The 15,870-nt window shown below is 34.1% G+C and overlaps 1 protein-coding gene across 2 annotated transcripts in view; it reads left to right on the top strand.

Moving 5' to 3' along the window:
* Positions 1 to 1,513: 1,513 nt before the first annotated feature.
* ZNF438 (zinc finger protein 438) overlaps positions 1,514 to 15,870 on the top strand; it is a gene marked incomplete at both ends in the record, with an annotated part of 34,897 nt that continues 20,540 nt past the window's right edge. For both annotated transcript variants that reach the window (XM_084254163.1, XM_084254162.1), the window contains one exon: positions 1,514 to 1,550. In XM_084254163.1, coding sequence (XP_084110289.1) covers positions 1,514 to 1,550 — 37 coding nt within the window. The remainder of the gene's footprint in view (positions 1,551 to 15,870) is intronic.

Below are 15,870 nucleotides of genomic sequence, written 5' to 3'. Positions count from 1 at the left end.
AATGAATAAATATTTTAAAAAATAAAATAAAATAAAAAGCAGTATCTGTGAAGGGTAGTAAAGTGAAATGTAATAAAATGAGGTCTGTCTGTGTATATCTACAATGGAATATTATTCAGTCATAAAAAGAGGGAAATCTTTCCACTTGCAACAACTTTAATGGCCCTTGAGAGCATTATGCTGAATTAAATCAGACAGAAAAACAAATACCTTATGATCTCACCTTTTTGTGGAAACTAAAAAACAAAAAAGAATACAGAGATTGAGAGCAGATTGTTAGTTGCCAGAGACAGAGATTGGGCAAAATGTATTGGATCAAGTGGATCAAAGTACAAAGTTATGGACTAAGTAAGTAATGAGGATGTAATGTACAATATGGTAACTATAGTTAATAATACTATATTACTTATTTGAAAGTTGCTAAGATTCTTATCACAAGAAAAAAATCTGTGATATGATAACTAGATTTATTGTGGTGATCATTTTATAATATGTACAAATATCAAACCATTATGTTGTACATCTAAAATTAATATGGTTATGTCAATTATACCTCAGTTAAAAATATTAAAGAAATATTTCATATTTTGTTTATGTTTTGGTAGTTTCAGGCAGAAGGAAAAATGTGATCTTTGTTAATCAATTTTACTTTGAAATAAGTTTTGCCTTTTAATTTAGCGTAGTTTTCTATTAAAAAACATTAAAATTTTTAAATTCATTCATCTTTATTTAATGGTTTTTGTTTTGGTGTTTGAAGGCTTGTAAAAATATTTACCTTAATGTTTTCAAGGGCTTGTCTTATTTTTGCATTCAAATAGATTTTTAATATGAGACCCTGTGCTATAGACAATTTGGAAAATAAGGAAAATAGCTTCCTATTTGGAAGGAAAGACCTGTAATACCATCACCAAAGACAATGCCAATATACATTTTAACATATTTCCTGCTGTGTGTTTTATATACTTAAAATCTTAGTGTGTATACCATTTACTATGTTCGTCCAATGTGTTTGTTATATCATCAGCATTTTCCATGTACCTATATAAGCTGCATAATTGCATTGTAATGACTGAATTATATTTCATCAAACGTTTATATTGTAACTATATTACCTTTTCATATATTGTTCAACATTTTAGTTATTTTTTTCTTAAACAAAGTACATAAAACAATTTTCAAGTAGGGCATTTTTAAGGAAGCTTTGCTTTATTGCACTTTTCCTTGATTCTACGAGAGCAAATAAATCCCTCTCTCCATGAGTCATACTTTACTCTCCAAGCTCACAACAGCCTATTCAGTAAAATTCAATCTGTATAAAAATGAAAAGAAAATAAAAACATCAGTTTTTTAATAGTTCAGTCCATGTCTTATTACCTGTATGGTTATAAATTGAAGGACTTTTTAAAAGCTTGTGTTTTAAGTATTTATTAACATGGCCTCTCAATTATTTTCTAATTATTATTTGTGCTTGGTTATTTTTAGGAAAGTTACTATTCAAGTCAAATACAACATAATGCAGAATTCTTTATCAGTACCACCAAAAGATCAAGGTAAGATAAGCCATGCTGAGGAAGATAGTTACGTGTATGCTATATGTTGTTTTATTTGGTATCTTAATATCACTGTCCTCAGAGTGACTCATTATCTACAACTAAGAATAGAGACTATAATTATATATGAAAGTTGATTGCTTTGTTAAATTACTTAGTATATATGAGTATGAGTGCCTGTAAGGCTGTAAGGACATCTCTACTTTACTGAGAACATCTTGAAGGCAGGACCATCTCAATCCACACAAAACTCACTCAGTGCAGCATAGTATCTGGTACTAATAGATGGCTAATGGAATTACAGAGTACTGATTTTAGGGAATCAATTACATGTGCTTTAGTAAAAAGAATATAGACACATATTTATATTCATTCACACATACCACATATAAGTAGGAAAGGGTATTTGCTCATACATTTCTTTCACATGTTCTTTCCCATATTCATTTGAAAAGCGACATAAGAAAAATTAGTTCCCTGCTATGTGATTTGTAAAAAAGAAAACCATGATTTTTTAACAGGAGCTCCTGGAGCTTTCAGAAGAGCAGTTTACAGATAGAGAGAAAGAAAAAATAATTGAATTTTCCTCTCTAAGAGGTGAACTCTAACCTTTAAGAAGAATTCCATTCTTCCTCCTGTCCAACATTCTCTTCTACAAAAAATTTGGTGTGTGTGAGAAAACCGACTTATTTAATGATTCAAATTTGGGCTGGCATAGTGGAGGGTATAATTTTTAGTGAATGGAGGGAATGTGCTATAAAGAACCCTTAACTGGAGCAAGTATTCTTTGATCTCTACCAAACAGAAAGTCATAACTGTTAAGTGGATGGAATCTGGGGTTGAAACTCAATTCCACCACTGAGTTTTGCAAACTTTAAGTCATATCACTTGAGTTAGGTTTCTCATCTGTAAAATATAAAATGAAAATAGTAAGCCTATCCTATAGGTTATGTGGAAATTAAAGGAGGTATTTGCAAATCACCCAGTATATTTCTGTTGGGTTACAGAAAAGTCATGACATATGTTTTTCTTTGAAAAACAGAAAAAATGCATCATGACTTTTCCAACAACCCTATAATTGCGTAGTAGGCACATATAAGATGATTGTGGCGATTGCTCTTACTGGTTGCTATTATTATGTGGGCTTTGTCTGTGGAGACTGGTACTATGAAACAAGCATTGGTTGTGCCTTCTACTTTGGTTGCCTACTGACCTTAGAAGGTGAAGCATGAGCCAAGGGGACCATGGGAAGTAAACATGGACTAGAGCCCTTGACTTGCTTCTCATCCAGACATTTGGCCAAAGGAAGAGTAAAAAATCTTTGAGCCTCCCACAAGATCCAGCTTTGAACTCTCAGGCAAGAAAGGAGATGGGAATGAGAGAGACGAAAGTAAACACTAACAGGAAATAAAAAGTGTGAGCATTTCCCGTGATCATTTTCTGGTATACATCCTTCAGAAAATTTTTGCACTAGTAGATGCCTGATAAAGAGTTTTGAAATTCGGGCCTCCCCTGGTGGCGCAGCGGTTGAGCGCTGGTCTGCGAAGCTGCCCTCAGCCTCTGCAGTGCCGGTTCGATCCCCGGCCACCGGGTGAGAGTCCCACATGGCGCTACAGACTTCTGCAATGCCCACTGCTCCCCTCAGCAGTGTATTTCGTTGGTCTGCCTGTTCTGTTCCCCGCTCTGGTTCTGGTGAATTCTCTCACCCTCCCATGCTTCTAACTGTACCCGGTGCTTGTATGAATAAATGAATAAAATCTTTAAAAAAAAAAAAGTTTGGAAATTCATTATCCTACCTGATAGCTGCTTCATCTTAGCAATCAAGGAGAGGCATGACTGCTTAGGAACAGCATTGAATCAAATGTCAGAGAAGCTCATTTCCCAGATCTACCTCCAATCAGTAGTTGAATCTCAAACAAGTTATTTTGCTCTTAAGTGTTGGTTTCCTTACTTTTCCTTATTAGTAAAGTCAGGATTACTAGACATTACCAGCTCTAAAAAATATGGGTCTTTGTGAGTAACTAAGCAGTGAGTTGATAAGGGGATGTGAAGCATGTTACCACTACATCTCTGACCTATTTTGCTTCTCATCAAGGTTTATTTTGTTTTGTTTTTATGGTCGCTTTACTAGACTGTTGCATAAGCTTAGTTAACTACATTCACTTGGCCAGAAAAAAAAAAAAATCCCTTCAAGTCTAGCTAGAGAGTGAATAGTTTTAGTAATTTCTTTTCTGGAACTAAAGATGCTTAAGCTCCCAAACCTGGAATTTGATATGATAAGGAAACAGATAAAATAGCTAAAAGAGCTCAATTAATCAAGTGCTTTCAGTATAATAGTCACTCTAACCTACAACTTTATGACCTTTGGGTATTTAATCCTCACAATAAGTTAGATCATCTTTATTTTTTTTAAAGATTTACTTATTTATACAAGAACTGGGGTACAGTCAGAGGTGTGGGAGGGTGAGAGAATTCACCAGAGACAGAGCAGGGAACAGAACAGGCAGATGGACTGAAGACACTGCTGAGGAGAGCAGCGGGTGAGACAGGAGGGGTCTGCCGTGCCATGTGGGTTTCTCCCTTGCCGGCCGGGAATAGAGCCTGCCCTGCAGAGGCTGCAGATAGCTTCACAGCGCCGTGCTCAACCCATTGCACCACCAGGGAGGCCTAGATCATCTTTATTTTAAACGTTCAGGGACGTTAGCTACTTTATCAAGATCACCAACCAGTTAAATGACTAAGCCAAGATTGGATTGCAAATCTATCACAATATAAAACTCACTATTTGTCCCTTGTGTCACACTGTAAACTTATAAAGAATACTTTGAATCTATTTTTGTATTATTCCCTTTTTCTTTGCTCAAATATATAATGCTTAGTTACATATATGAATATTGAATGCTATGTTAAAACAAAGTGGGCCAAAATTAGAGTTTGTATAATGGGAAATTATATCAGTAAGGAAAAACAGATTAGTATATTGCATGAAGCCTAAAAATTGCCACATTATTTATTAATTTATTCCTTTATGTGTTCAAATGCTTTGTATGTGTCCTGGATTGCTACTAATATTAGCAAAATAAAAAAAAAAACTACATTATGATTCTGTTTATATTTCTGTCATCAAATATAATCTATGAAAGTTTCCTGGGTACATGTCATTTATTAATTAAAGGCTGAGTGATTTATTTAATAAGCTATTTATTGTTCTTTTGAATTTCAGACTTTAAATGCACACACACAGATTTTATTTTTTTCATTTAAAGTGAATTTTAATTCAACATTTTTTTAATTAATATTTTATCTTATGTAATTCTTACATCATTTTTCATTTTTTCAGAATGTATGCATTATCATTTTGGTTATTTTCCCCATACAATTGCACCTCCCCTTATTTTGACCCTAGTCCTTCCTCTCCCCTCCTCTCCCGCCACTCCCATAGTGTATCTCTGGTTTATAGTTGCTTGTTGATTTTGATTTTTACTTTGTATTAAGTTTTAGACATTTATGTATGAAATTCAGGTACAACAGCCCCAGCAAAATTTTCAGATTTAAGAAAAATCCACTGCATGACATACTATATTGTAATAAAATCTCATATGGTGAAGAGAGATTCACTGACCACCAGGAACTATGTCAGGTGCTATGACAGAGCATATAGAGTTTGGTCTTTTAGGAAACACAAAGTCCGTTTAGAATTAGAATAGCAAACTTGTTTCTTGTTTGTATGTAACTAGCTAGAGTTAAGAATGGTAAATTCATTAGTAGAAGTGAGTATGATTTACTTTTGTTGGTTAAGACAAAAGTTTTGAGGATAGTCAGGAAACACAACAGAAGATGACATTTCAGTAGGCCACCACACATGTGTAACAGTGAATCAAATAAATTTTAGGTGTCAACAGATGTGGGTTTATAGCTAGGAAAGAACTAGAGGAAAGTGATTAGGAATTCTAGTGCTTCTGTTTAAATTGTTTTCTAATTTAATAAAGTGATTTAACTTTGTGATATCACTAATTATAATTTATACCAAATTAAAAGTTTTCCATTATAATTTAGTGGTATCATTGTTCCTTTCTATGTGAAAATATTACTTATAACTTCCAGAAATTTGCTTGCTTTGGCTTATTTTGTTATTTTTTATCTTACTGTTTTCAGAGCTTAGGAATAAGGATTTTTGGTTTTCCCATAATTTTTTTGTTGTTTGATATTATAAGCTAAAAAGTGTAAGGATGGTGGAAAAGAAAAAATTGTAGCAAGTGATAAATTGTTTTTGAAAAATAAAGGTATGAAAGCAACATAAACCAACTACAGTTCTTGTAACTTCCACTTTAAATTTGTTGAAGGAAAGACAAAACCACCACAGGATTGAAAATATAAATGAATTTGTTCCCTTGTCAGATAAAGAAGATAAAGATTCAATAAAATACTTTTCAAATAATTATGGCATAGCCTAAAATATATCCTGTGTCTTATACATATGAAAATATATGCTTATATCTTATGGACATAAACATTTGGGTATTAGTTAATATAAAATTTTAGAACTTAAGTAAGGAACACTTGGGGTAGCTATTCAATATTCTTTTTTTTTTCCTTTAAGTTTAGAAAAGTGATCTTATTTATTTTAGACTCATTATCAGTTAGGTTCTTTATAAATCATTAATGAATTTTCTGCCTTTGGCAGACTTTAAAACTCCCTGGGATGTAGTGGGTCCTCAAATACATATTAAAATTTGTTTGAAATGCTTTAAACTCTAAAATGTTTTCCAAAATTATATTATTTAGATGCTATGAAAAAAAATTTTAATCTTTGTTTTTTGATGAAACACCAAGCTGGAGTTCTAAGGCCTATGTGTTCATTTAACAAATATTTATTGCCTTTGGAGAGGCAGGAGCAAAGGGGAAAAAATGAAAAATAAGTTCTACTCTCTTACAGCTCAGTTTCAAGTAATAAAACTGGGTTTATATCCAAGCAGGAACTTACTTTTCATGAGGATTTAACCTAAAAAATGGTTTATTATCTTTTGTACATTTTTACTAATTCCAACAAGATATTAAAGCTGTTTCTGACGCTCCATCCCTATTTTTCCTTCTCCTTCTCACCCTTATTCTAGTCTCTTCCACTTCCTCCCCTCTTCTTTCAGCATGGTGAAGCTAAGAGCTGGACATTTGAGCTCTGGTTATTCTGCCCTCCTTTTTAGGCTGTGTAATCTTGGCCAAATCAATGGACCTCAATTCCTTCATTGTTCAAATGGAGATAATAATTCTTGCCCTGAAACAGTTAAATAAGACAAGTTGGTCTTGTCATTCACAATAGTTATGGTTCACCATGAACACCAAATTAGCAAATACTGAACCATTGCTACTAAGAGAAATTCAGGGTTAGGTTCCTGTGAGTCTCTGATCACACCATTTTCATCTACAAACAATAGGGAAACTAGTTCTATGTGTTTCTGATTAAAAGCCATCACTCAATATATATTGTTGATTCCTTAACACTAAGCTCACAGACATTGCACTATATGTCTGAACAAAATATGTCTAATACACGTAGTTTTCCCATTAGGTACCTCACAGTCTTCTTACACTACAAACACGTGACAGCTTGCCAACAAAATCATCAACAAAACTGAGAAAAATACAAAAAATATGGCACTAAATAGTCCACAGAAAGGACATTTGTTTGTAGTAGGGGAGTTGAAAACAAGAGGGCACGGCATCTACTTGCTGCTGAGAACATGTACAATAGGCAACTCGATTTTTTTGCCTGCTTATGTCCACAAAGACCACAGACATGCCACCACTTTCTGCAAGTGCATTGTGAAAAAAGTTTAGAAAGAAAGAAGATTCATGAATATTGAATCTGAATAATGAGGGCCATCTATACATAAATACACCTTGTAGATTCTTTCAAAGATCATTGTAAATTTCAGGATAATTTGCACAATAAAAGTTATTGTGGTTAACAGTCAGATGTAATGACTGTGCAAAGTTGATACAAATGTCAAGTTAATAAAGTAATAAATATATTATTTGAAAGTGACCACAAGTTCTTAGCTCAATAAAACTACAAAAACAACTACTATTGCAAATTCTTTGGCTCTTCAGCCCTCACATATAATGCACAGTGGCAAGGATGCTTTGATGCTTTGCATTTTGTGGTTAACATGGCTTTGTGACCTCATTATTGGGAGGGAAACATTCCCTATGTATTACCAAAATATTATGTTTCCAAATATGTGACAGTCATATGGAAACATTTTGGTCTTAACTAGTGGTATAAATGCTGTTTTTGGACTTTTGGTACCATTTTATGTTGCAGATCAAGTACAAATTGACATATTCAAGCTGGTTTTGGTTAACTCCTTAATGTAGGAAATTGGAACTTTCCAATGTAATAACATCTGCAAAATACCACTGTGGATTGTGAGTATGTTAAGCTGTTAACAGAAATACAAATGGAAAACATATACATACCTATGGTAATTTACTTATAAAACAAAATGGAAATGACCTGGGTGGTCTAATACCTTTCAGGTAGACCTTATACTTAAAATTATTTTGCTATTTTGGATAAAATACTAAAAGTTGGAATATTCTTACTGGCAAATCAATCTAAGCACTTCTGTTGTTTGAGGTAGCCATAATTTCACTGCTTAAAAGGAAGGCTACTAGTCAGATAATCTACTTGGGCATGTATCAATGTCAGTATGGTCATTTGGCAGCAGAGTCTCTCAGAAACTGCAATTAACCATGTAAATATATTTCATAGCGTCACATCTCACTTTGTCAGAACCCCTGCTGCCTTTATATCATTAACATAAATGCAGGTGCAAATAGCATTTATGTACTTTGATAGAAAGCAGTTGGAGACATTTCACTGTGGGACACAACACTTTCAGATTGTGTACATCTGTTCAAATAATGTATCCAGCCCCAGTGACATGAACACAAGGATAGAAACATCTGCCCCTGAGACCATTTGCCATATCACAGATGCTTACATCTTTATTTATGCAGATGGTTGGTGTGACGAGTTGAGCAGGGATAAAAGCAAAAAAATTTGATGGATATTTAGATATTATACAAGCCAAAAATATAGGCTAGGTGTTCTATGTTTGTAATAGTTTAATACTAATAGGAAGAGAAATTCATAAATCTAGTAATACTTTTAACAGGGGAAACACATTGTTCTCTCTTAGTTGGCATCAGAAACATTTATAGAAATTCCAATCTCTAGCTTATATTTAAAAAAGCAATTTAGGCTTATTTTACTTAGATAAAAATAATTTTAAGTGATTTTGAATGCATTTTGTCAAAAGTTCTTAAGCAGCACTCTGTTAAAAGATTATATACCTCCAAGAGAATCTTGTGATGATACTTCTTTAAATGGGGGTAAAATAAAAGTGGCATTAGTTTGAATATAATTTATGAGCTATCCCATGACTACAAATTCAAATTAAGTAAAATAAGTTTCTGAGCATTACATATCTGTAAGGTTTTGTCATGCACTTTATTATTTAATCTATATTCCAATATTTCCAACTAGTGATATTTTAATTACAATTGATTTTTTTAGGATAAATTACTTTTAAACTCTTTATTTTTGAATCTCTTTCCCATGGATTTGCCACATTCTCTCAATGAAACAAAGGTAAAGGAAAGAAAAACTTTTCAACAAAAAGACGACAGTTCCATATTTTTTAATTGGATTATTTTTGTTGAGGTACATTGTGTATGATTTATGGGTATACCTTCACATCTCTTCAGATGTATGTTACCACACCACACCCACTACTAAAGCACTCATAATCCTTCGCCATATCCAATGGTGTCCCCTAAGTCTCATTCATATACACAGCAAAAAACCGTAGACTCTCAAAAGACTCTGGGACATTAGATTTCCTCTAGTTAGCAGTTCTCAAACTTTTTATTTTAAAGCCCCTTTATACTCTTAAAAATTAAGTACTCTAAAGAACATTTGTTTATGTAATTTATATTTTTTTGTATTTACCATATCTAAGATTACAAACTGAAACATATATGAATTCATTTTAAAGTAATAAGTTCATTATTAATGTTATATGGCACAAAGGAAACACAGACACCAGGGCTAACAAGAAGCAGATTTATTGCACCAGTGCTGACTCAGCAGATTTGCATCCAAAGGCTGAGCTTTGTTTGTGGGAAGTCAGGGGCTTATATACACTTTCAGTTTCTACAAGATTCTGGGTAGGTTTGCTTTGGCAGCTATACATGGTCAGATATGACATGGCTACCTACCAAGAGGTGAGTTGTATAGTTGCATACCAAGGAGCAAGTAAAGGATTGGTAGTCATGGGACTCCCCAGGTCCATTCTGCCTCATGGCGGCACATGATCTAACATGAAGCAAGATTCATACCAGGAACTGAGCAAGAGGTTTTTACTAAGACTCCAGGCTGCTTATCTCAGGTCATGATGTTTCATTGACATAATATATTAATATAATAATGGTATAAGTGTAGGTTTATAATTAATATGATACTAATATAATAAGCTATATTTTCCAAAACTAAAAAATTAGTGAGAAAATTGACACTGACTTTGGGTTTTTTTGCAAGCATCTTTAAAATTTGGCTTTATTTAATTTGAATGGTGTGTCATAGCTGATCTTACATTCAATCTGTTGTGGTATGTTTATGGTGAAGTGTTTGAAGAGGATCTGTCTTTACGGTAGCTGCAAAAAGGGAGGAAATATTTTAATAGCCTTTACAAGTTCTTGTGGATATTTTTTCTTTTATACTACACCAAAAAGCATCAGATGACTTCAAAGAAGTCAAGTAACTTCTTAAATGTTTAGTTGTAGTGTGAAAATTGAAGCATGTCAGTATACTTCTTGTATTCTGTTAAATGTTTTGGCCTCTTACCCATTGATGTAACATCATGCATTGGCCATTTATCAATAAAAAAATGTTTATTCACATAGTTACACAAGTCATCTACATATCAATACATCATTTATAAAATATTTAAAAATCATATTTGTTAATATAACCTCCAGTCACATCTAAAAATTCATCAAGTATTGGGAATGTTTAAGCTTTTGGTGATGGATTCAACTTTTCTAAATTTTTTTTTTTTAGAATAGATTTTTTTATTGAATTTTTTAATTTTCTTACATTGTTGTTCATTTTTGTACAGTATTTGATTTCTCCCCTCAGATGTAGTCTTTTTTTAATTTTTTTAATAATTTTATTTTTATATTCCCCATACAATTGCAACCCCCCCTTTCTGATCCCAATCCCTCCCCTCCCGCCCCCACCCCCCAAAAAGTGTCTCTGTTTCATAGTTTTTTGTTGATTCTGATTTTCACTTTCTTACAGTTATTCATTTTCCTGGTCCCTTATTTAAGTTTTCTAGATTCCTGCTATGAGTGAGACCATCCGGTATTTTTCTTTTTTTTTTTTGGCTTATTTCGCTGAGCATGATCCCTTCCAGCGCCATCCATGTTGCTGCAAATTGCATGTGCTTATCTTTTTTGAATGCTGAGTAATATTCCATGGTGTATATGTACCACATCTTCTTGATCCAGTCATCTATTTTTGGGCATTTGGGTTGTTTCCAAAGCTTAGCTATTGTAAACAGTGCTGCTATAAACATAGGGGTGCAGGTGTTCTTTGGAATTGATGTTTCTGTGTCCTTTGGGTAAATACCTAGGAGTGGAATTGCTGGATCATATGGAAGCTCTATATTTAGTAGGTGCAGAAATCTCCACACAGCTCTCCATAGTGGTTGGACCAGTTTGCACTCCCACCAACAGTGCAGGAGAGTTCCTTTTTCTCCACACCCTCGCCAACATTTGTTGTTGCTAGTTTTTTTAATATGTGCCATTCTCACTGGTGTAAGATGGTATCTCATGGTAGTTTTGATTTGCATTTCCCTGATTACAAGTGATGTTGAACATTTTTTCATATGCCTGTTGGCCATTTGCATTTCCTCTTCAGAGAAGTTTCTTTTTAGCTCTTCTGCTCATTTTTTGACTGGGTTATTTTCTTTGTTGTTGTTGAGTCTCATCAGCTCTTTGCAGATTTTTGTGATCAGTCCTTTATCATTAGTGTTGGGTGCAAAATGTTCTTCCAGTTGGTGGGGTTTCTCTTTGTTTTTTGTTATTGTCTCTTTTGCTGTGCAGAAGCTCTTTAATTTGATGTAGTCCCAGCTGTTTATCTTTGCCTTCACTATCACTGCTTTGGGTGATGTGTCTGTAAAGATGTCTTTGATGTGCAAATCACGTAGTGTTTTGTCTATATTTCCTTCTATATATTTTATGGTTTCAGGTCTTATGTCTAGTTCTTTAATCCATTTTGAGTTGATTTTCGTGTATGGTGTGAGGTAGTGGTCAAGCTTCATTCTTTTGCATGTAGCGACCCAGTTTTCCCAGCACCATTTATTGAACACTTTCTTTGCTCCAATGCATAGTCTTTGCTCCTTTGTCAAAGATTAGTTGACCATAAATCTGTGGGTTTATTTCTGGATTTTCTATTCGATTCCATTGGTCTGTATGTCTGTTCTTGTTCTAATACCATGCAGTTTTGATGATTATGGCTTTGTAGTATAGTTTGAAGTCTGGGAGTGTGATGCCTCCATTCCCTTCTTTTTTTTTCAGGAGAGCTTTGGCTATTCGGGGTTTTTTGTGATTCCATATGAATTTCATCAATAATTGTTCTATTTCTTTGAAGAATGACATTGAAATTTTGATTGGAATAGCATTGAATCTGTATATTGCTTTTGGTAGGATGGCCATTTTAATAATGTTTATTCTTCCAATCCATGAGCAGGGGTTGTCTTTCCATTTCTTTGTGTCTTCTTGTATTTCTTTTAACAGTGTTTTATAGTTTTCTTTGTATAGGTCCTTTACCTCTTTTGTTAGATTTATTCCCAAATATTTGATTTTTTTTGTTTCAATAACAAAAGGGATGGTTTTTTTGATTTCTTCTTCTTCAGATTTATTGTTTGTGTATAGGAAGGCTACTGACTTTTGCATGTTGATTTTGTATCCTGCCACTTTACTGAACTGATTGATGAGTTGAATTAGCTTTTCTGTGGAGTTTTTGGGGTTCTCTATGTATAATATCATATCGTCTGCAAATAGTGATAGTTTGACTTCTTCTTTTCCTATTTGGATTCCTTGGATGTCTTTCTCTTGTCTTATTGCCCTGGCTAGGACTTCCAGTATTATATTGAAAAGCAGTGGTGAGAGTGGACATCCTTGTCTTGTTCCAGATCTTAATGGAATTGCTTTCAGCTTTTCACCATTGAGAATGATACTGGCTGTTGGCTTGTCATAGATGGCCTTTATGGTGTTGAGGTATGTTCCTTGTATCCCAAGAATTTCAAGGGCTTTTATCATGAATGGGTGTTGCACTTTGTCGAAAGCTTTCTCAGCACCTATTGATATTATCATATGGTTTTTATATTTCTTTTTGTTGATGTGTTGGATAATGTTGATTGATTTTCGGATGTTAAACCATCCTTGTGTCCCTGGAATGAATCCTACTTGGTCGTGGTGAATTATCTTATGGATACCTTGTTGGATTCTGATAGCTAAAATTTTATTGAGGATTTTTGCATCAGTGTTCATTAGGGAGATTGGCCTGTAGTTTTCCTTTTTTGTGTTGTCCTTGTTCGGTTTTGGTATTAGTGTAATGTTGGCTTCATAAAACGTGTTTGGTATTGTCCCTTCCTTCTCAATTTTTTGGAAGCGTTTGTGAAGGATAGGCACTAAGTCGTCTCTGAATGTTTGGTAGAATTCATTTGTAAATCCATCAGGTCCTGGGCTTTTGTTTTTGGGGAGGTTTTTGATTACCATTTCAATTTCTCTAATTGTAATTGGTCTGTTTAGGTGTTCTATTTCTTCTTTATCTAGCTTTGGGTGATTGTAGAGTTGTAGGAATTTGTCCATCTCCCCTAGATTGTTAAACTTGTTTCCATATAACTGTTCATAGTAGTTACTGATTATTCTTTTGATTTCTGCTGTGTCCGTTGTGATTTCTCCTCTTTCATTGATGATCCTGTTTATTTGTGCTTTCTCCCTTTTTTCCTTTGTGAGCCTGGCTAGGGGTTTGTCTATTTTATTGATTTTTTTCAAAGAACCAGCTCTTGGTTTCATTGATCTTTTGGATTGTTTTTTTAGTTTCAATTTCATTTATTTCTGCTTTGGTTTTTATTATTTCTTTTCTTCTACTGGTTTTGGGGTTTTTTTGTTGTTCTTTTTCTAGATCTTTGAGCTTCGAGATTAGGTTGTTTCTTTGCGTTCTTTCTTGTTTCTTGATGTGAGCTTCTATTGCTATATATTTTCCTCTTATTACTGCTTTTGCTGCATCCCATACATTTAGGATATTGGTGTCCTCCTTGTCGTTCAATTCAAAAAATTTTTTAATTTCTTCTTTGATCTCCTCATTAGTCCAATGGTCTTCCAGTAGTGTGGTTTTTAATCTCCATGAGGTAGGAAAGTTCCTTGCCTTCTTTTTATGGTTTATTTCTAGTTTGATGCCTTCATGGTCAGAAAAGATGGTTGATATGATTTCAATCTTGGTGTATCTGTTGATGTTTGTCTTGTGCCCCAGTATGTGATCGATCCTGGAGAATGATCCATGTGCGCTTGAGAAAAATGTGTACTCCGTTTTTTTGGGGTTTAGTGTTCTATAGATGTCAGTTAAGCCCAAATGCTCTAGGTCCTTATTTAGAGCTTTAGTTTCTTTACTTATTTTTTGTCTTGTTGATCTGTCCATTGTTGATAGTGTTGTGTTGAAGTCTCCCACTACGTATGTGTTTTCTCTGATGTCTGTTTTCAGAGAGGACAACAGTTGTCTGATATATTTTGGTGCTCCTTCATTTGGTGAGTATATGTTAATGAGTGTTATTTCTTCTTGAAGTATTGTCCCCTTGATCATAATGTAATGACCATTGGGGTCTCTTTTTATTTTTTTGAGTTTGAAGTCTGTTTTATCTGATATAAGTATAGCTGTCCCTGCTTTCTTTTTTGGTCCATTTGCTTGTAGGATTGTTTTCCATCCTTTAACTTTGAGCCTATTTTTATCTTTTGTAGCTAAATGTGTTTCCTGGAGACAGGAAAAGGTCAGGTTTTGTTTCTTAATCCAGGCTGCAACTCTGTGTCTTTTTATTGAAGAGTTTAGTCCATTTACATTTAGAGTTAATATTGATATGTTAGCATCTGTATTTGCCATTGTGTTTGTCTTTCCTTTTTTTTATTTATTCTTTTAATAACTTTTTTTTTTTTTTTGGTCTTCTTTCATTGTTATTCGTTCCTCTGAGGTTCTGGCTTTAGGATTCCTTGTAGTATTTTTTGGAGTGGGGGTTTATTCGTAATGAAATTCCGGAGTTTCTCTTTGTCTGGGAAGGTCCATATTCTTTCTTCAAAGAGGAAGGAGAGCTTTGCGGGATAGAGTATTCTTGGTTGGCATCTGTTTTCTTGGAGTCTGTTGACTATGTCCCTCCACTCTCTCCTTGCCCGTAGTGTTTCTTCAGAGAAGTCTGATGTCAGCCTGATTGGTTTTCCTTTGAATGTTATCTGTTTCTTCCCTGTTGTCAGCTTCATTATTTTTTCCTTGTCCTGGATTCTTGGGAACTTTACTATTATGTGTCTTGCTGTGTTTTTCCTTTCGTCGTGGAAGTTTGGTGTTCTTCTTGCTTCTTGTATATCAATTTTCAGCTCCTTCTTCGCATTTGGGAAGTTCTCTTCAATTATCTCCTGGAATATTTTCTCTGTTCCTACATCTTTCTCCTCTCCTTCTGGAATTCCTATAACTCTTATATTTCCTTTCCTCATGGAGTCAGATAGTTCCTGAAGTCTTTCTTCGTTGTTTTTCCTTCGTACTTCTCTTTCCTTTTCTGTTTTGGTTCTTTTTATTTCTGTGTCTTCAAGAGTACTTATTCGTTCTTCCATTTCATCTATTCTGCTTTCATTGCTTTTCCCAGAGTTCTTTAGTTCCTCCATTAATTCTTTGATCTCCTGCGTTTCTTTTGCTTCCCTCTTTATGGACTCAATTTCATTCTTCTGATCATTGATTATTTTTCTCATATCATTGTTTTCCTTTATGACTTCTGTCAGTTTTTTAATCACAGCAATTTTAAATTCTCTTTCTGGAAGTCTCAGAAGTTCTTCCAAGTTACTGTCGTTGTAATCTGGAGGGTGGTTTTCTTTTTTGGTGTGCTTTTTTCCTGAGGAGCTGTTAGGTTGCGTGTGGTTCTTCTACTCCCTACTGTCTGTTTTCTAATTTGCCGTATGCATTGGGACACTGTGCTCCCCTCTGGTTCCTCCA

The sequence above is a fragment of the Talpa europaea genome (assembly GCF_964194135.1).
Source record: "Talpa europaea genome assembly, chromosome: 14".
Taxonomy (NCBI): Eukaryota; Metazoa; Chordata; class Mammalia; order Eulipotyphla; family Talpidae; genus Talpa; species Talpa europaea.
The sequence above is the reverse complement of the archived record's forward strand: the minus strand, read 5'-3'. Positions and strand labels throughout refer to the sequence as shown.